This window comes from Rhinatrema bivittatum, chromosome 19 (genome assembly GCF_901001135.1).
Source record: "Rhinatrema bivittatum chromosome 19, aRhiBiv1.1, whole genome shotgun sequence".
NCBI classification, from domain to species: domain Eukaryota; kingdom Metazoa; phylum Chordata; class Amphibia; order Gymnophiona; family Rhinatrematidae; genus Rhinatrema; species Rhinatrema bivittatum.
Window position 1 is genome coordinate 28,352,791 of NC_042633.1, and position 21,149 is coordinate 28,373,939.

Sequence of the window (21,149 nt, forward strand, 5' to 3'; positions counted from 1 at the left end):
TGGGATCTTCATGAGCCAGAGCCTTGCTGAAACTAAGTGCAATTTTATTTTATCTATCTATGCTTAATGTGATAATGCTTTATATTTGCAAAAGATTGTGCCTTGTCTGTTAGAAAGGGGCAGATTTGAAATTGAGACTTGAAAGAAAGATATTTTGTGAGATTTCTAGGGCTAAGAATTAAAAAACAAAACAGCCAGTCTCCTTAGCCATTCTTTGTGGGTGGGGCTAATTGGATTTGGTTTGCCACAGCCTCATGTGCTGGGGAAACTGTAATCTTTTTGGAGCTGTGATATTTATGAGCCAGAGCCTTGCTGAAACTATTTACAATTTTATTTTATGTACCTATGCTTAATGTGATAAGGTTTTATATTTGCAAAAGATTGTGCCTTGTCTGTTAGAAAGGGGCAGATTTGAAATTGAAACCTGAAAGAGAGATATTTTGTGAGATTTCTAGGGCTAAGAATTAAAAAAGAAAACAGCCAGTCTCCTTAGCCATTCTTAGTGGGTGGGGCTAATTGGATTTGGTTTGCCACAGCCTCATGTGCTGGGGAAACTGAAATCTTTTTGGAGCTGTGATATTCATGAGCCAGAGCCTTGGTGAAACTATTTACAATTTTATGTTATGTACCTATGCTTAATGTGATAAGGCTTTATATTTGCAAACGATTGTGCCTTGTCTGTTAGAAAGGGGCAGATTTGAAATTGAAACCTGAAAGAGAGATATTTTGTGAGATTTCTAGGGCTAAGAATTAAAAAAGAAAACAGCCAGTCTCCTTAGCCATTCTTAGTGGGTGGGGCTAATTGGATTTGGTTTGCCACAGCCTCATGTGCTGGGGAAACTGAAATCTTTTTGGAGCTGTGATATTCATGAGCCAGAGCCTTTCTAAAACTAAGTGCAATTTTATTTTATCTATCTATGCTTAATGTGATAATGCTTTATATTTGCAAAAGATTGTGCCTTGTGTGTTAGAAAGGGGCAGATTTGAAATTGAAACCTGAAAGAAAGATATTTTGTGAGCTTTCTAGGGCTAAGAATTAAAAAAAAAAAAAAACAGCCAGTCTAATTAGCCATTGTTAATGTGGGTAGGGCTAATTGAATTTGGTTTGCCACAGTTTCATGTGCTGGGGAAATTGAAACTTTTTGGAGCTGGGGTCTTCGTGAGCCAGAGCCTTGCTGAAACTAAGTGCAATTTTATTTTATCTATCTATGCTTAATGTGATAATGCTTTATATTTGCAAAAGATTGTGCCTTGTCTGTTAGAAAGGGGCAGATTTGAAATTGAAACTTGAAAGAAAGATATTTTGTGAGATTTCTAGGGCTAAGAATTAAAAAACAAAACAGCCAGTCTCCTTAGCCATTCTTAGTGGGTGGGGCTAATTGGATTTGGTTTGCCACAGCCTCATGTGCTGGGGAAACTGAAATCTTTTTGGAGCTGTGATATTCATGAGCCAGAGCCTTGCTGAAACTATTTTCAATTTTATTTTATGTACCTATGCTTAATGTGATAGGGTTTTATATTTGCAAAAGATTGTGCCTTGTCTGTTAGAAAGGGGCAGATTTGAAATTGAAACCTGAAAGAGAGCTATTTTGAGAGATTTCTAGGGCTAAGAATTAAAAACAAACAGCTAGTCTGCTTAGCCATTGTTAATGTGGGTGGGGCTAATTGGATTGGGTTTCCCACTGTCTCATGTATTATGCGTGCTAGCCTCGGCAGACCCGCAGCCTGGCCCCCTCACCTCTCTCAGATGAATCCAGTGCCTGCTTTCTCCTCCATGGCGGCGTTTGGGCTGCCGGCTCCGTACTCGGGCCGCCCCTGCTGCCTCTGACTCCGCTGCAGATCCCTGTGCTCCGAGTCGGGCCTCTCCATGTGGCCCGCGGATAGACGCTGCCATCCAGCAATATGCCCCACCCTTGGTGCATGCGTACCATTGAGTCTTATGAAGGGCCCACGGCGGAAACTTGGCCGCAGCCCCGGATGTTGACATCAGCAGAATTCCATTACTTAAGTCCGGGCTCCACTCCTGAGGCTTGCCTTTGTAAGAGGTCTCCACGCTGGTTGTGTACTCGTTGCCTACTGGTGATTCTCCTATGGTCCTGGTTCCAGATCCTCACTGACTCCTGTTCCTGGTTTCCTTGTTCCTGATTCCTAACCTACACTTGTATTGCTTTCTCGGACATGACCTCTGCTTTGCATGACTACGCCGTTGACTCTCTCCAAGACCGGACCTCAGCTCTACCTATGCCACTGCTTCCTGATTTCCAGTGGACCTGACTTCAGCTTTCCCTACGACGTTTCTTAAGTCTACGTCCTGGACTTGGCCTATTCAGGCTTTGGCCTGTTCTTGCTCGGGCACCTCCTGTCTGACTTTGGTTATCTTGGCGCCAGTCTCCGGGACTCTGCCTTGTCCAGTACAGACTTCTTCATTCTACTGTTACCACCACTGGGCTGACCTCTCGATCCTTCCATCGACGACGATATACGGAAGCCCACCTAAGACCAGCCGGCCCCGGTACCCAAAGGCTCAACCCATGGGGAATGAGAGCTGGTATTGCTGAAGCACCAGCTGGCCTCCACCCTTTACCCACGCCACCTGTCGACAGTGGGGACCCGTAGGATACCTCCTATAGGTAGTGCCAACCCCACCTCGGCCTAACGGTCCACCTCCGGCGCAACATCATGTCCTGAGGAAACTGAATGTTTTTGGAGCTGGGATCTTCATGAGACGGAACCCTGCTAAAAGTAAGTACAAGTTTATTTTATTATTTACCTGTGATTAATGTAATAGTGCTTTCTATTTGCAAAAGATTGCGCTTTGTCTGTCAGGGGCAGATTTGAAATTGAAACCTGAAATAGCTATTTTGTGAGCTTTCTAGGGCTAAGAATTACAAAAGCACAGCCAGTCTACTTAGCCATTGTTAGTGTGTGTGGGGCTAATTGGATTTGGTTTGCCACAGCCTCATGTGCTGGGGAAACTGAATCTTTTTGGAGCTGGGATCTTCATGAGCCAGAGCCTTACTGAAACTAAGTGCAATTTTATTTTGTTATTTACTTTTGCTTAAATGTGATAAGGCATTCTATGTACAAAAGGTTGTGCCTTGTCTGTTAGAAAAGGGCAGATTTGAAATTGAAATTTTATGTTCTGAATTTTTATTTTATGTACCTCTGCTTAATAGGATAAGGTTTTATATTTGCAAAAGATTGTGCCTTGTCTGTTAGAAAGGGGTAGATTTGAAATTGAAACCTGAAAGAGAGATATTTTGTGAGATTTCTAGGGCTAAGAATTAAAAAAGAAAACAGCCAGTCTCCTTAGCCATTCTTAGTGGGTGGGGGTAATTGGATTTGGTTTGCCACAGCCTCATGTGCTAATTAACTGAAACTTTTTGGAGCTGGGATCTTCATGAGCCAGAGCCTTGCTGAAACTATTTACAATTGTATTTTATGTACCTATGCTTAATGTGATAAGGTTTTATATTTGGAAATGATTGTGCCTTGTCTGTAAGAAAGGGGCAGATTTGAAATTGAAACCTGAAAGAGAGCTATTTTGAGAGATTTCTAGGGCTAAGAATTAAAAACAAAACAGCCAGTCTACTTAGCCATTGTTAGTGTGGGTGGGGCTAATTGAATTTGGTTTGCCACAGTTTCATGTGCTGAATAACTGAAACTTTTTGGAGCTGGGATCTTCATGAGCCAGAGCCTTGCTGAAACTAAGTGCAATTTTATTTTATCTATCTATGCTTAATGTGATAATGCTTTATATTTGCAAAAGATTGTGCCTTGTGTGTTAGAAAGGGGCAGATTTGAAATTGAAACCTGAAAGAAAGATATTTTGTGAGCTTTCTAGGGCTAAGAATTAAAAAAAAAAACCAGCCAGTCTAATTAGCCATTGTTAGTGTGGGTAGGGCTAATTGAATTTGGTTTGCCACAATTTCATGTGCTGGGGAAACTGAAACTTTTTGTAGCTGGGGTCTTCGTGATCCAGAGCCTTGCTGAAATTAAGTGCAATTTTATTTTATCTATCTATGCTTAATGTGATAATGCTTTATATTTGCAAAAGATTGTGCCTTGTCTGTTAGAAAGGGGCAGATTTGAAATTGAAACTTGAAAGAAAGATATTTTGTGAGATTTCTAGGGCTAAGAATTAAAAAACAAAACAGCCAGTCTCCTTAGCCATTCTTAGTGGGTGGGGCTAATTGGATTTGATTTGCCACAGCCTCATGTGCTGTGGAAACTGAAATCTTTTTGGAACAGGGATCTTCATGAGCCAGAGCCTTGCTGAAACTAAGTGCAATTTTATTTTATCTATCTATGCTGTTACGGTCTCCTTATGGATAGTAGTGGAACCACAGTTAAGACCGCTTACCTTGTGGTTGGAGAGTCGGGAACCAGGGGGTGAGCCAAGAGGTTGATAGATAATCCCGGTCGAGGCAGGCAGCAATCAATCAGGAACCAAGCAGATAATCCAAATAGGCAGGCAGGCAGGCAAGCAGAGAAGTCCAGTAGGCAGTCCGAATCGGGGCAGGCAGCGATCAATCAGGAACCAAGCAGATAATCCAAATAGGCAGGCAGGCAGGCAAGCAGAGAAGTCCAGAAGGCAGTCCGAATCGGGGCAGGCAGCGATCAATCAGGAACCAAGCAGATAATCCAAATAGGCAGGCAGGCAGGCAAGCAGAGAAGTCCAGAAGGCAGTCCGAATCGGGGCAGGCAGCGATCAATCAGGAACCAAGCAGATAATCCAAATAGGCAGGCAGGCAGGCAAGCAGAGAAGTCCAGTAGGCAGTCCGAATCGGGGCAGGCAGCGATCAATCAGGAACCAAGCAGATAATCCAAATAGGCAGGCAGGCAGGCAAGCAGAGAAGTCCAGTAGGCAGTCCGAATCGGGGTCAAAAGGCAGCGAAAACAGCAGCTAATCCTACACAGAGTCCAAGGAACCAAAGTGGCCGAAGCAGAGAGCTAGAGACACTGCTCTCTTTAAATAACCCTTTTTCCCGCGCAAATGCGCCTCTCCCGGCGTCTGACGTCAGGGGGCGTGGCCAGCCCCCGAATCGCGCGATGCTTCGTGCCCTGTTCTGTGCCGGAGTGCTGGCGCGCCTGACGCAGGGAAATGCCCCGACCACCACCGGGCCGCGGAGAAGATGCTGCGATGTCCGTCCTGCTGCTCCCCGGATCCTGCCTGATCCTACCCGCGCGCTGCCCTGCTCTAGCCCGCGCGGCCGAGGTAACAGTACCCCCCCCCGGAAGACCCCCCTTCCGCCCCCGGGGGCCAGGCTGAGAGGGAAAGCGAAGATGGAAGGCCCGGAGTAACCGAGGAGCCTGAACATGGGACGAAGGCTCCCAAGTATTCTCCTCAGGTCCAAAGTTCTTCCAGGAAATAAGGTATTGAAGCCGCCCCCGTACGCGTCTGGAGTCTAAGATATCGTGGACTTCGTAGCGGGTGTCATCAGGAAGAATGGAGACAACAGGCTTCCGGGACCGGTGCGGCCAAGTCATGACAGCAGGCTTCAGCAAGGAAACGTGGAAGGCGTTGTGAACCCGCAAGGAGGAGGGCAGGCATAGTCTATAAGTGACCGGATTGAGCCGTTGAGTGATAGGAAAGGGTCCAATGAAACGAGGCGCAAATTTAGCAGATGGTAAACGTAAGCGAAGGTGACGGGTGCTCAACCAGACGAGGTCTCCAGATTGAAGATTGGGGGCCGGACACCGAGTCTTATCAGCCTGAAGCTTCATGGCAGCAGCGTGCTTGGTCAACAAAGCATGCGTCTCAGTCCACAGACGGGCCATAGAGGTAACCGTGGCAGTAACCGCAGGGCAATCGGAGGAGGCGCGGACGGGCAAAGGGAAATTCAGGTGCCGCCCAAACACCAAGAAAAACGGAGAGCGGCCAGCGGCCTGATGAACATGATTGTTGTGGGAGATCTCGGCCCAAACCAACAGGGAAGCCCAATCATCCTGACGGCGATTCACGTAGGCCCGGAGGAATGCCTTTACCGATTGATTGGTGCGCTCGGTAAGGCCGTTAGATTGAGGGTGATAGGCAGAGGAGAAATCAAGCTTCACCCGGAGAAGTTTGCAAAGATCCGTCCAAAACCGCGCCGTAAACTGGACCCCACGGTCAGAAACAATACTAAGGGGAAGGCCATGAAGACGAAAAACATGGTGCAAAAAAAGTTGGGCCAGTTCAGGAACGGAGGGCAACCCAGGGAGGGGAATGAAATGCGCCATCCGAGAAAAACGATCCACCACAACCCAGATGACCGTATTACCACCGGAGGGTGGGAGGTCGGTAATAAAATCGGTGGCAATATGGGTCCAAGGAGACGTAGGAGGAGGAAGCGGATGCAACAGGCCAAGAGGCCGCCGTCGAGGCGTCTTCTGCGCCGCACAGATGGGACAGGAGTCCACAAAGGCCTTGACGTCCCTCTCCCAATGAGGCCACCAATAATGTCTCGATAGAAGGTTCTTGGAACGGGCAACCCCCGGGTGACCAGCCAAGGGATCAGAGTGACACCATCGGAGAACTTTCGAGCGCAACCGTTTAGGTACAACGGTCTTCCCCAGCGGAACAGTGAAAGTGGCAGCTAACTGGAGTTGAGCGGGATCAATGAGATAGCGGGGGGGATCCGGCGCATCAACAATATCAAAGCTACGGGAAAGAGCGTCGGCGCGGACGTTCTTCTGCGCAGGCCGGAAACGGACCAACAAATGAAACCTGCTAAAAAAAAGTGCCCACCGGGCTTGCCGAGGGTTCAAACGCTGGGCAGTCGCCAAATATTCAAGGTTTTTATGGTCTGTATAGACCGTAACAACATGGCGGGCGCCTTCCAAAAGGTGTCGCCACTCTTCCAAAGCCAATTTTATGGCCAAGAGTTCTCGGTCACCAATAGTATAGTTACGTTCCGCAGGTGTGAATTTTTTAGAAAAGAAGGCACATGTTACCCACTGGTCCTCTGCTGATTTTTGGAGGAGAACTGCCCCTACACCAACAGCCGAGGCGTCCACTTCGAGGGTAAAAGGTCTCGCAGGATTGGGACGTAGAAGACATAGATCCTTGGTAAATTCCGTCTTTAAACGTTGAAAAGCTAGGACCGCCTCCTCTGGCCAGCTTTGTATAGGGGCTCCCTTCTTAGTGAGAGCTGTAAGAGGTGCCACTAATGAAGAAAAATGGGGAATAAATTGCCTATAGTAGTTAGAAAACCCTAAAAATCTTTGTAAGGCTTTCAACCCCACCGGTTGAGGCCATTTGAGAATGGCACTGAGTTTGTCAGGGTCCATGGCTAAGCCTTTGTTGGAGACAATATATCCGAGAAAAGGCAGTTGTTGCTTGTGGAAGACACACTTCTCCAACTTGGCAAACAGTTTATGTTCCCGGAGGCGTTGCAAAACTTGGCGAACATGACTAACATGTTGAGGCAGTGACTGAGAAAATATCAATATATCGTCTAAATACACAATGACGTGGGAGTAAAGGATATCACGAAAGATATCATTGATCATGTCCTGAAATACCGCGGGGGCATTACAAAGTCCAAAGGGCATCACTCGATATTCGTAGTGGCCATCATGTGTATTAAACGCGGTTTTCCACTCATCCCCCTCTCGAATTCTTATCAGATTGTAGGCCCCCCGTAAGTCCAATTTGGTAAAAATTTGAGCTCCTTTTATCCGGTCAAACAGTTCAGAAATGAGAGGAATTGGATACTTGTTCTTCCTAGTGATGTCATTAAGACCACGGTAGTCAATGCAGGGTCTTAAAGACCCATCCTTCTTTTTAACAAAAAAGAACCCGGCTCCTGCCGGGGAAGTAGAGGGTCGAATAAACCCACGCTCCAGGTTCTCCGCAATATATTGATGTAGCGCCGTTGACTCGGGTTCCGATAAGGTGTAAATTCTTCCCTTGGGTGGAGACTTCCCGGGCAGAAGATCAATGGCACAATCATACTGTCGGTGGGGTGGTAAAGATTCCGCGTGTTGCTTGTTGAAAACATCTTGAAAATCTCGGTATGAGCGTGGAAGTCCATTAGAAAGTTGCGTCGCGTGCAGGGAAAGGTTGCGATAATCCCTAAGGCAGTGTTGGAAGCAAAATGGGCTCCATGTCGCGAGCTGTAGCGAGGCCCAATCTAGGTGAGGCTGATGAATCCGTAACCATGGTAATCCCAATATGATCTGGTTCACGGACAAAGGAAGGACATAGAGCTGGATGTTTTCTTGGTGGAGAACACCGGTGTGAATCAACAGAGGCTTGGTAATATAAGAGATGTGCATTCCCACCGGCTGCCCCGATACTGAGGTTACCGACAATGGAGTAGATAATGATTCCACCGGAATCCGATATTTCTGCACCAGGCGTTCTTGAATAAAGTTACCCGCCGCCCCGGAGTCTATGAAGGCCTGGAAATGTAATGATTCGTTGTTTATACAGATCGTTGTGGGTAATAATAGTTGAGGAGAGGGAATGGTGGGACCCAGGGAGGCCTCTCCTACCCGACCTAGGTCCGTGAGTTTCCCGGCTTGTTGGGACATTTATTGAGGAAATGTCCAGCTCCGGCGCAGTACAGGCAGAGATTCTTTGCACGTCGGCGATTCCGTTCTTCGGGAGTCAGTCGAAATCTATCTATTTGCATGGGTTCTTCCGTGTCCCCTGAAGCCTGGACAGTTTGCGGAACGACCATAGGTTGCTGAAAGGTAGGAGCCAAACGAAAATTTCTCCGAGTGGCAGCTCGCTCTCGCGTCCGTTCTTGAAAGCGTAAATCCAGTCGAATGGCTAGGCGGATTAACCCCTCCAGGGTTTCTGGGGGATCTCTACCAGCTAATTGGTCCTTTATATTCTCTGCTAGTCCTTGTCGAAAAATGGCTGTGAGGCTCTCCTCTCCCCAAGCAAGTTCGGCTGCCAAAGTGCGAAACTGAATGGCATATTCTCCCACTGATCGATATCCTTGTTTTATCTGGAGTAATTCATTCGCTGCGGAAGATGAACGTCCCGGCTCATCAAAAATCAGACGGAATTCCTTAAGAAACCGATCCAGAGAGTTAAGGATAGGATCGTCTCGTTCCCATAAGGGAGAGGCCCATGCCAATGCGGGACCCTCCAACAAGGACAGGAGGAAGGTGGTCTTGGTCTTATCATTGGGGAAGGAGGCAGGTTGTAGCGAGAACTGCATCCGGCACTGGTTGATGAAGCCTCGACATAAAGCAGCATTTCCATTAAATCGAGGCGGAGGTGGTACCCTGACAGGAGCAGGGGCAGCCGCCACGCTGGGTGCTGTGGCAGCCGGAATGTGGGCTAGAGCATCCATACGTGCAACCAAGCGATCCAGGACCCCTGTGACTTGATCTAGAACCCCCTGTTGTTGTTGAATCTTGTTTGCCATTCCAGGAATGGCTTGTAAGGCGGTCAAATCAACTGGTTCCATGGCTTCGGCCAACTGTTACGGTCTCCTTATGGATAGTAGTGGAACCACAGTTAAGACCGCTTACCTTGTGGTTGGAGAGTCGGGAACCAGGGGGTGAGCCAAGAGGTTGATAGATAATCCCGGTCGAGGCAGGCAGCAATCAATCAGGAACCAAGCAGATAATCCAAATAGGCAGGCAGGCAGGCAAGCAGAGAAGTCCAGTAGGCAGTCCGAATCGGGGCAGGCAGCGATCAATCAGGAACCAAGCAGATAATCCAAATAGGCAGGCAGGCAGGCAAGCAGAGAAGTCCAGAAGGCAGTCCGAATCGGGGCAGGCAGCGATCAATCAGGAACCAAGCAGATAATCCAAATAGGCAGGCAGGCAGGCAAGCAGAGAAGTCCAGAAGGCAGTCCGAATCGGGGCAGGCAGCGATCAATCAGGAACCAAGCAGATAATCCAAATAGGCAGGCAGGCAGGCAAGCAGAGAAGTCCAGTAGGCAGTCCGAATCGGGGCAGGCAGCGATCAATCAGGAACCAAGCAGATAATCCAAATAGGCAGGCAGGCAGGCAAGCAGAGAAGTCCAGTAGGCAGTCCGAATCGGGGTCAAAAGGCAGCGAAAACAGCAGCTAATCCCACACAGAGTCCAAGGAACCAAAGTGGCCGAAGCAGAGAGCTAGAGACACTGCTCTCTTTAAATAACCCTTTTTCCCGCGCAAATGCGCCTCTCCCGGCGTCTGACGTCAGGGGGCGTGGCCAGCCCCCGAATCGCGCGATGCTTCGTGCCCTGTTCTGTGCCGGAGTGCTGGCGCGCCTGACGCAGGGAAATGCCCCGACCACCACCGGGCCGCGGAGAAGATGCTGCGATGTCCGTCCTGCTGCTCCCCGGATCCTGCCTGATCCTACCCGCGCGCTGCCCTGCTCTAGCCCGCGCGGCCGAGGTAACATATGCTTAATGTGATAAGGCTTTATATTTGCAAAAGATTGTGCCTTGTCTGTTAGAAAAGGGCAGATTTGAAATTGAAATTTTATGTTCTGAATTTTTATTTTATGTACCTCTGCTTAATAGGATAAGGTTTTATATTTGCAAAAGATTGTGCCTTGTCTGTTAGAAAGGGGTAGATTTGAAATTGAAACCTGAAAGAGAGATATTTTGTGAGATTTCTAGGGCTAAGAATTAAAAAAGAAAACAGCCAGTCTACTTAGCCATTGTTAATTGTTAATGTGATAAGACTTTATATTTGCAAAAGATTGTTCCTTGTCTGTTAGAAAGGGGTAGATTTGAAATTGAAACCTGAAAGAGCTATTTTGTGAGCTCTCTAGGGGTAGGTATTAAAAAAGAACAGCCAGTCTACTTAGCCATTGTTAGTGTGGGTGGGGCTAATTGAATTTGGTTTGCCACAGTTTCATGTGCTGGGGAAATTGAAACTTTTTGGAACTGGGACCTTCATGAGCCAGAGCCTTGCTGAAACTAAGTGCAATTTTATTTTGTTATTTACTTTTGCTTAAATGTGATAAGGCATTCTATGTACAAAAGATTGTGCCTTGTCTGTTAGAAAGGGGTAGAATTGAAATTGAAACCTGAAAGAGAGATATTTTGTGAGATTTCTAGGGCTAAGAATTAAAAAAGAAAACAGCCAGTCTCCTTAGCCATTCTTAGTGGGTGGGGCTAATTGGATTTGGTTTGCCACAGCCTCATGTGCTGGGGAAACTGAAATCTTTTTGGAGCTGTGATATTCATGAGCCAGAGCCTTGCTGAAACTATTTACAATTTTATTTTATGTACCTATGCTTAATGTGATAAGGTTTTATATTTGCAAAAGATTGTGCCTTGTCTGTTAGAAAGGGGCAGATTTGAAATTGAAACCTGAAAGAGAGCTATTTTGAGAGATTTCTAGGGCTAAGAATTAAAAACAAACAGCTAGTCTGCTTAGCCATTGTTAATGTGGGTGGGGCTAATTGGATTGGGTTTCCCACTGTCTCATGTATTATGCGTGCTAGCCTCGGCAGACCCTCAGCCTGGCCCCCTCACCTCTCTCAGATGAATCCAGTGCCTGCTTTCTCCTCCATGGCGGCGTTTGGGCTGCCGGCTCCGTACTCGGGCCGCCCCTGCTGCCTCTGACTCCGCTGCAGATCCCTGTGCTCCGAGTCGGGCCTCTCCATGTGGCCCGCGGATAGACGCTGCCATCCAGCAATATGCCCCACCTTTGGTGCATGCGTACCATTGAGTCTTATGAAGGGCCCACGGCGGAAAATTGGCCGCAGCCCCGGATGTTGACATCAGCAGAATTCCATTACTTAAGTCCGGGCTCCACTCCTGAGGCTTGCCTTTGTAAGAGGTCTCCACGCTGGTTGTGTACTCGTTGCCTACTGGTGATTCTTCTATGGTCCTGGTTCCTGATCCTCACTGACTCCTGTTCCTGGTTTCCTTGTTCCTGATTCCTAACCTACACTTGTATTGCTTTCTCGGACATGACCTCTGCTTTGCATGACTACGCCGTTGACTCTCTCCAAGACCGGACCTCAGCTCTACCTATGCCACTGCTTCCTGATTTCCACTGGACCTGACTTCAGCTTTCCCTACGACGTTTCTTAAGTCTATGTCCTGGACTTGGCCTATTCAGGCTTTGGCCTGTTCTTGCTCGGGCACCTCCTGTCTGACTTTGGTTATCTTGGCGCCAGTCTCCGGGACTCTGCCTTGTCCAGTACAGACTTCTTCATTCTACTGTTACCACCACTGGGCTGACCTCTCGATCCTTCCATCGACGACGATATACGGAAGCCCACCTAAGACCAGCCGGCCCCGGTACCCAAAGGCTCAACCCATGGGGAATGAGAGCTGGTATTGCTGAAGCACCAGCTGGCCTCCACCCTTTACCCACGCCACCTGTCGACAGTGGGGACCCGTAGGATACCTCCTATAGGTAGTGCCAACCCCACCTCGGCCTAAGGGTCCACCTCCGGCGCAACATCATGTCCTGAGGAAACTGAATGTTTTTGGAGCTGGGATCTTCATGAGACGGAACCCTGCTAAAAGTAAGTACAAGTTTATTTTATTATTTACCTGTGATTAATGTAATAGTGCTTTCTATTTGCAAAAGATTGCCCTTTGTCTGTCAGGGGCAGATTTGAAATTGAAACATGAAATAGCTATTTTGTGAGCTTTCTAGGGCTAAGAATTACAAAAGCACAGCCAGTCTACTTAGCCATTGTTAGTGTGGGTGGGGCTAATTGGATTTGGTTTGCCACAGCCTCATGTGCTGGGGAAACTGAATCTTTTTGGAGCTGGGATCTTCATGAGCCAGAGCCTTACTGAAACTAAGTGCAATTTTATTTTGTTATTTACTTTTGCTTAAATGTGATAAGGCATTCTATGTACAAAAGGTTGTGCCTTGTCTGTTAGAAAAGGGCAGATTTGAAATTGAAATTTTATGTTCTGAATTTTTATTTTATGTACCTCTGCTTAATAGGATAAGGTTTTATATTTGCAAAAGATTGTACCTTGTCTGTTAGAAAGGGGTAGATTTGAAATTGAAACCTGAAAGAGAGATATTTTGTGAGATTTCTAGGGCTAAGAATTAAAAAAGCACAGCTAGTCTACTTAGCCATTGTTAGTGTGGGTGGGGCTAATTGGATTTGGTTTGCCACAGTTTCATGTGCTGGGGAAACTGAAATCTTTTTGGAGCTGTGATATTCATGAGCCAGAGCCTTGCTGAAACTATTTACAATTGTATTTTATGTACCTATTCTTAATGTGATAAGGTTTTATATTTGCAAATGATTGTGCCTTGTCTGTTAGAAAGGGGCAGATTTGAAATTGAAACTTGAAAGAAAGATATTTTGTGAGATTTCTAGGGCTAAGAATTAAAAAACAAAACAGCCAGTCTCCTTAGCCATTCTTAGTGGGTAGGGCTAATTGGATTTGGTTTGCCACAGCCTCATGTGCTGGGGAAACTGAAATCTTTTTGGAACAGTGATATTCATGAGCCAGAGCCTTGCTGAAACTAAGTACAATTTTATTTTATCTATCTATGCTTAATGTGATAAGGCTTTATATTTGCAAAAGATTGTGCCTTGTCTGTTAGAAAAGGGCAGATTTGAAATTGAAATTTTATGTTCTGAATTTTTATTTTATGTACCTCTGCTTAATATGATAAGGTTTTATATTTGCAAAAGATTGTGCCTTGTCTGTTAGAAAGGGGTAGATTTGAAATTGAAACCTGAAAGAGAGATATTTTGTGAGATTTCTAGGGCTAAGAATTAAAAAAGAAAACAGCCAGTCTCCTTAGCCATTCTTAGTGGGTGGGGCTAATTGGATTTGGTTTGCCACAGCTTCATGTGCTGGGGAAACTGAAATCTTTTTGGAGCTGTGATATTCATGAGCCAGAGCCTTGCTGAAACTATTTACAATTTTATTTTATGTACCTATGCTTAATATGATAAGGTTTTATATTTGCAAAAGATTGTGCCTTGTCTGTTAGAAAGGGGTAGATTTGAAATTGAAACCTGAAAGAGCTATTTTGTGAGCTCTCTAGGGGTAGGTATTAAAAAAGAACAGCCAGTCTACTTAGCCATTGTTAGTGGGTGGGGCTAATTGGATTTGGTTTGCCACAGCCTCATGTGCTGGGGAAACTGAATCTTTTTGGAGCTGGGATCTTCATGAGCCAGAGCCGTGCTGAAACTAAGTGCAATTTTATTTTGCTATTTACCTATGTTTAATGTAATAATGCTTTATATTTGCAAAAGATTGTGCCTTGTCTGTTAGAAAGGGGCAGATTTGAAATTGAAACTTGAAAGAAAGATATTTTGTGATATTTCTAGGGCTAAGAATTAAAAAACAAAACAGCCAGTCTCCTTAGCCATTCTTAGTGGGTGGGGCTAATTGGATTTGGTTTGCCACAGCCTCATGTCCTCGGGCCGCCCCTAAGAATTACAAAAGCACAGCCAGTCTACTTAGCCATTGTTAGTGTGGGTGGGGCTAATTGGATTTGGTTTGCCACAGCCTCATGTGCTGGGGAAACTGAAATCTTTTTGGAGCTGGGATCTTCATGAGCCAGAGCCCTGCAGAAAGTAAGTATAATTTTATTTTGTTTTTACCTGTGCTTAATGTAATAATGCTTTATATTTGCAAAAGATTGTGCCTTTTCTGTTAGGAAGTGATATATTTGAAATTGAAACCTGAAAGAGAGTTATTTTATCTGCTTTCTAGGGCTAAGAATTAAAAAAGCATAGACAGTTGTCTAAATGTTAGACTTCAATAAGACGCTTGTCAGCACATTTTCAAACAAAGATATGACTCAGAATTTAGTTAGAACAAATATAAATTTAATATTTCATACCTTTGGAAGCACAGATGCCAACCTTGTAAGACAGGCAGAGCATCACTGTGTCTTACAATCTCTTGTGAAAGCTGTTACTTTATAGTTTTCAAACCATACCTAGAAAATGCTTGTGAGAGGATCCTTCACACAATATGACAGTGTCATAAACTGAACTTCTCTACCCTGAGAAAATTCCTCCCACCTTAAAAAGTTCTTTTGTCTTAGCATTGCTTTGATGCACTCTGTTTCCTTCTGATCTTCTGTATTTTGTAAATAGATATGTTTGTGTTTTGTTGTTGGTTCCAAGCCTTTAATTAGTCTTGACCTCCGGGAATCTCCAGTTCACCTGCAATCTTCAGTTCACCTGCTTCTTTCAATGAGATAGGAATCTGTGAGAACCAAGCTTGAAATATAGTTCAGATATCTGCCATCGATAACCTTATGGCCTTTAATTATAGGCTTTACAGAGCCTACAGGTTTCTCAGGTCTTTTCCAAATTCTTGAATCTGAGGTCAGTCAAAGGTTCACTGTATCCCAGCAGATTCAGTTTGAAGCAGACAGCTAAGGATTCTGGTACTAGCTGAATGAACCAAAGTCCTGAACCAAAATCTTCATTATATCACAGTCCTCCTAGCTATTGTTTATTCAGGACAGCCTTCTGAAAGGTGTTTGGTCTTTCACTGACATGTGACAGTGAACGGAGCAATCAGCAATAAGTGAAGGAGTGAATAAATTAATATTTAGTGCCTGACACTTTAATATTGATTTATTCACTCCTGACCTGCCCTAAGCTTCCTCAGGGGGAGGGAGCTTAGGGTAGGTCAGCCAAGGGTACCTGCAGTCAGGTTTGGAAAATGGACGCTGAATTTATCAGCGTCTGTTTTTCCCAACCCATGGATGTGCAGCGGTTAGGAAAACGGACGCTGAATGTAATCTGCTTTGAAGTGCTGAAAAAAGTGCAACAAGCGAATAGAAAAAAAAATGTAAACAAATGCCTGAAAACCCTAGCAGCTGCCTCTCTTCTTCTCTTCTGCTGGGAAGTAGAAAAGAAAAAGTCATATGATGGGAGCGACCGGCCTAGCGGGGGAAGCCCTAGCTCCCGATAGGGCAAGCCGCCCCTGGGCACAGGCTTTGCTCTCCTTTCTGTCTCCCTCAGTGTGCTACACAATGAAAAATCCCACCACAGATTGTATATACCAAACCAGAGCATCTCGATCAAGAGTCATCAGGCAGTCCCTCCGCGGCCTGGCTAAAAACGTGCTGGCTCCACAGCACAGCTACTGTTCTCCAGAGTGTAAGTGGGTTCACATCAGAGGAAATTAGTAAAGTGCATACAGATTTGAATTTCAAACCTATGGAGGTAAATTTTAAAAAAGTGCCGATGCCTAGTTCCCATGTGCAGGAATATGAGCTTGGCCAAATTGGGTCTCATTCCCAGGCTGGGACTGCTCGGATCTTCAGAACACCTTCAATACGATAAGGGTAGAAGAAAGGCAGGAGTGTCCCTGTTAAGGTGTGGGTGAAGGTGAAGAGAAGAGATTTCTCATCTGCATTGTAAAAGGAGACCTTTCCCGCCTCGCAGTCCAGGAGGATCCCCACTGCCCGGGGTCTCACGCTCAGGGGGAGGGGTGTGCTGGGGGAGGTGCAGGCCAAGTATGCACCTTCATTCCTCTGCCTCACTACACAGTACCCTTCTTCAGGTGATGGTCTGACCTCTCGCTTCCTGTTCACAGAGTCTTGGCACATCCCCACCTCCCAGCCAGTCTCTTCTCCCACCTCCACCTCCCAGTAATGTCTCCCCGAGGTGAAGCGCTCGCTCCCCAGCACGCAGCAGGAATAATCAAATCTCTGGGGAACGTCGGGCACGTCCTGTCTTGTCTCCCCGCGTCCCACACTTTTGCGATCCTCGGACAGGATGAGAGTTGGATAAGCAGTCTCGGGGTCCAGCGTCACAGCCACTGTAAGGAGAGACAAATTCATGATAGACAATCAAGCGGACAATTATGATTGGTTCCTAATCCCCACACCTCTAGCCCTCATTGGCTGCTTTCTCAGTCACCCACTTCACACTCTGGGGGTCATTTACTATGCTGTAGTATTTTGCCAAGGAGAGGAGAAATGCTGGGGGGTGGAGGTGGCATTCCTGCAGTATTTTTTTCCCTCCACAGTACTTCCCCATGGTATTTTTTTCTAGCGAAAAAAATCTGCAAAAATAATTCCGCCAAGAAATGGTGGCCCAGTTCGCTTGGGGCACTTTTTGATGAAAATATTGTGTGATATTGCTGTGATAACTCTGTTACATGAGAAGCAGCATTTTTTCTGCGTTCAATGCTTATCGTGGTTGGTGAATATACCCCTATGAGAGGAGCTGTGCTATTGGCAGGCCCAGGGATACTAGCAATTTTATTGGACCATGGGTGTTACTCTTTCATAGGCTGCATGGCACAAGACTCCTCATTGGCCCCCTTCTTCTCCTAATAATTCCTTTGGTTGTTAGATGAAATTGCTCCAGAGTGAGTTTTTGTTCTCTGCAGATGGCGACTCTAGAAATGTTTAAACTGAGCAGCCCTTTAATTTCAATTTCAAACATTCCCACCTTGCCTGTAACAGCAGACAGACCACTCCCTGCTGCACTTTTAGTGCCACACGCTCCGCTCATCCAGCACTCCTTGCTTCTTACACTACTCCCAGACCTGACATAGTAACGTAGTAAATAACAGCCGAAAATCAATCGAAGCAGCCTATTCTGCTTGCCCAATTGAGATTATTCCACTGTGGGTAGGTAGATGACCAGAGAGACTCCCGTGTTCGAACCAATATCAGCTCCCCACTCCCATTGTCTTCCTTTTGCTACCACTGCCCTCCATGCCAGTCTCCAGCGTACCCAGAATCAATTAAAGTACTGACCTCCAACAATTCTGCTGGTAGGCCATTTCAGGCCTTCTCTCCCTATTTCTCTTCTTATTAATACTTTACTGGTACTGAGATAACATGCCCCCTCTCTCTCCTTTCCTCTAGGTCCTCAAGTCTCTTCTCAGATGGCTTTTGGTTCACCCATTACACTATTTTGTTGCCTTTTTCTCAACCACCTCTATCTAGATATGGGCTCCAGAACTGAAGTGTTATAAGTGAGACCTCCCCACTGACCTGTACAGGGGCACTATCACCACTTTTGTATTCTGCTGGTTATACCTCTTCCAATGCACCCTAGCATCCTTCTGGCTTTGGCCACCACCTTATCACATTGTCACTACCTTGGATCATCAGATACCTTCACACCAAAGTTTCTCATCTTGGTTGGTGCAAATCAGCTCTTATCACATAATGCCCCTGCAGATTTCTGCCCCAGGTACATGACTGTACTTTTTACTTTATTTTATTTTTTACAGTGAATCTTAACTGCCAAGTATACGACTATCCGTCAAGCTTTCCAGAAACTTAGAAATGTGATGTCAGAAAAACACTGTATGGCCTATCCAGTCTACCTATTCACCCAACTGGAGAAAGTGCAGAGAAAGGTGACCAAAATGATAAGGGGCATGGAATGGTTGCCCTATGAGGAAAGGCTAAGGAAGTTAGGGCTGTTCAGTTTGGAGAAGAGATGGCTGAGGGGGGGATATGATAGAAGTCTACAAAATCATGAAAGGACTTGAACAAGTTAATGTACATTGGTTATTTACTCTCTCAGATAATAGAAGGACCAGGGGGCACTCCATGAATTTAGCAAGTAGCTCATTTAAAACAAATCAAAGAAAATTCTTTTCCACTCAGTGCATAGTTAAGCTCTGGAATTCATTGCCAGAGGATGTGGTTACAGCAGTTTGTGTAGCTGGGTTTAAAAAGAGTTTGGATAAGTTCCTAGAGGAAAAATCCATAAACTGCTATGACAGTAATTAATAAGCAATAGTAGCTTGTGATCTATCTAACGTTTGGGTACTTTCCAGGTACTTGTGACTTAGATTGACCACTGTTGGACACAGGATACTGGGCTTGATGGACCCTTGCTCTGACCCAGTATGGTAACTTCTTATGTTGATTCCATGCTTTATGGAATTCGTTTTTGTCTCCATCACTGGGAGGCCGTTCCATGCATCCACCACCCCCTCTGTAAAGAAATATTTCCTAAGCTTACTCCTGAGTCTACCCCCTTTCACCCTTATCCCATGACCCCTCACTTTAGATCCTTTTTTACATTGAAAAAGGCTCACCTCCTGTGCATGGAAACCTGTGAGATATTTAAATTTCTCTATTATATCTCCCCTATCTCACATTTCCTCTAGGGTGTACATGTTTAGATCTTTAAGTCTGTCCCCATATTCTTTAGAATGAAAGACCACTGACCATTTTAGTAGCCACCCTCAGGACCAACTCCAATCAAAGTCAGTCCAGATCACTTCTCCTTCTGTCTACTGCCTCACGGGGGTCCACGCTGTTGCTGATCAAAAGTATCATCTTCAAAAAAACAAACTTTTTTTTCCCCTAATAATCCCTCTGCAAATTCCATCACCAGGATAATCTTTGAAGTGCTCCACTCAACACTTCTCTCTCCTCATGGTGAATGCCATTTACCACCACCCTCTGTTTATCACTCAGCCAGTTTCTAATCCAATCCCCCACTGGGGACACAGGCCTACGCTGATCAGTGTATTTTTGAGTTTCCTGTGGGGGACAGTATCAAAAGCTTTGCTGAAATCCAAGGAAACCACATACAGTGCATGCCTTCAGTTTAAGTCTCTAGTCACCTAATCAAATAAATGAGACTCATTTGACATGCTCTCCCTCTGGTAAGGTCATGTTGCCTCAGATCCTCCAACACACTGGAATATAGATCGTTCACTATCCTTCAGTAGAGCTTCCATTAATTTATCCATTCCTGAAGTATGACTAAGTGGTCCATTTTCAGCTGCTGTCTGGCCAGAAATTTTAGCTGGATAAACTTAACCAGCTAACTGTTGGGATATTCAGCTGCATATATAACTTTAACCAGCCTATTTCAGACTGCCCTATGGCATGACCAGAGTTAGCTGCAAAAGTTAGCTGGCTAACTCTGAAATCGGAGTTAGGAGGATAAATTTACCGGGTATGTTAACTCCTCCCTAATCACTCCAAAACATCCCTAAATTATCTGGCTAAATTTTATCTGGCTTACTACTTAGCTGGATAATGCAGAGGAGGTTAGCCAGTGGGCATTTGTAATCCAGACATGTGGCCGGCTAAATCCGAATTTGGCTGGGCAAATGGTATTGAATATGGCTTCTACCTGTCCTGTTTCCATACTCCTCTTTGTTAGCATTTTTATGAAAAGGGACCATATCCATCATTCTCCTCTCCAAAATCTATTGAACAGATCATTCAGTGGACCTGCCAGAACCTTTCTGAGATCCCTTTCATTTCCTAGGATGTATCCCATCTGGCACCATGGCTCTTTTTTTTTTACTTTCAGGTCTGCTACTTCCACACTAACAGTCTCTACTGTAAATGTTATATTTATCCCACCAGTAGAGATTTAGGGAGGTCACGCAGGTACAGAAATTCTGTCCCTGCTCTCTTCTTACCAGACGAATCACTCCCTGCCCCTGCAGTGTCTGATCAGGAGCAGGGGGGTGTTTGCCCTGGACATAACGGGCCCGTGCCCTAAGTCTCCTTCAGCGGCTGTTGGACTGTGAAGAAAAGGAGAGGCCCAGCAAGGCTGCAACAGACCCCATCCTGCAGCAGCCAAAAAAAGAGGTCTGGAAGGGCGGAAGTGTGTAAGTGTGTGTGTGAGAGAGAATGTGTGTGTTACAGAATGTGTGTATATGAAACAAGAGGAAAAGGTTTGTGTGCCCCCACCTCACCCTACAAATCCAAGACATCGCAGGGTGACTAGAAATCTAAGGTTTGTTGTGTTTGTGGCATTGTGGACCCTTGGTCGCTGTGGAGATGACTCCGCCCATGGGGAGGGGCCCCATGGGGAACCACAGCGATAGGCTAAACTCAGATAGCAGACACGGAATGAATGGAAGTCTTTATTGTACTGCTGTAGATAGATGGTATGAAGCAGGAAGGTAAGGCACTGAGGTTCTCAAGGTGCCAATACGTTCAACAGTCTTAGATGTAGAATCTCACCCAAATGTTCAAGAGAGGTGGGGACCCGTGGAGCGGGCAACACCGAGCCTGGTGGGTGGAGTTGGAGCACCGGATCATACACAGGAGTGTAGGTGTCTTCCTGGTAGAGAGATGGTGGGACCGAAGGTCCGTGGTACAGGATACATAGACTGGTAGGCCCTCGAGGAGCGACTACCTGATAGTCCGGAGATCCTGAAAAGAGCGGGTGTCTTGAGCTTCTGAGGAGCGAGGCCCTTGGAGTGTAGAGCGGCGTCTAAGTGTGCAGTTTAGAGCGGTCAGAGTAGCTTAAACCGAAGTCCTTGCTAACTCAAAGGTGGTAGCGAAACGGAGGCTTT

General features: G+C 45.8%; 1 protein-coding gene across 4 annotated transcripts in view; it reads right to left on the reverse strand.

The window, feature by feature from the left end:
• Nucleotides 1-14,697: 14,697 nt before the first annotated feature.
• The window catches only part of LOC115080195 (butyrophilin subfamily 1 member A1-like), a 42,836-nt gene continuing 36,384 nt past the window's right edge, over nucleotides 14,698-21,149 (reverse strand). For all 4 annotated transcript variants that reach the window (XM_029584316.1, XM_029584317.1, XM_029584315.1 and 1 more), the window contains one exon: nucleotides 14,698-16,667. In XM_029584316.1, the coding sequence (XP_029440176.1) occupies nucleotides 16,138-16,667 (530 nt within the window). In that variant the 3' untranslated portion in view covers nucleotides 14,698-16,137. The remainder of the gene's footprint in view (nucleotides 16,668-21,149) is intronic.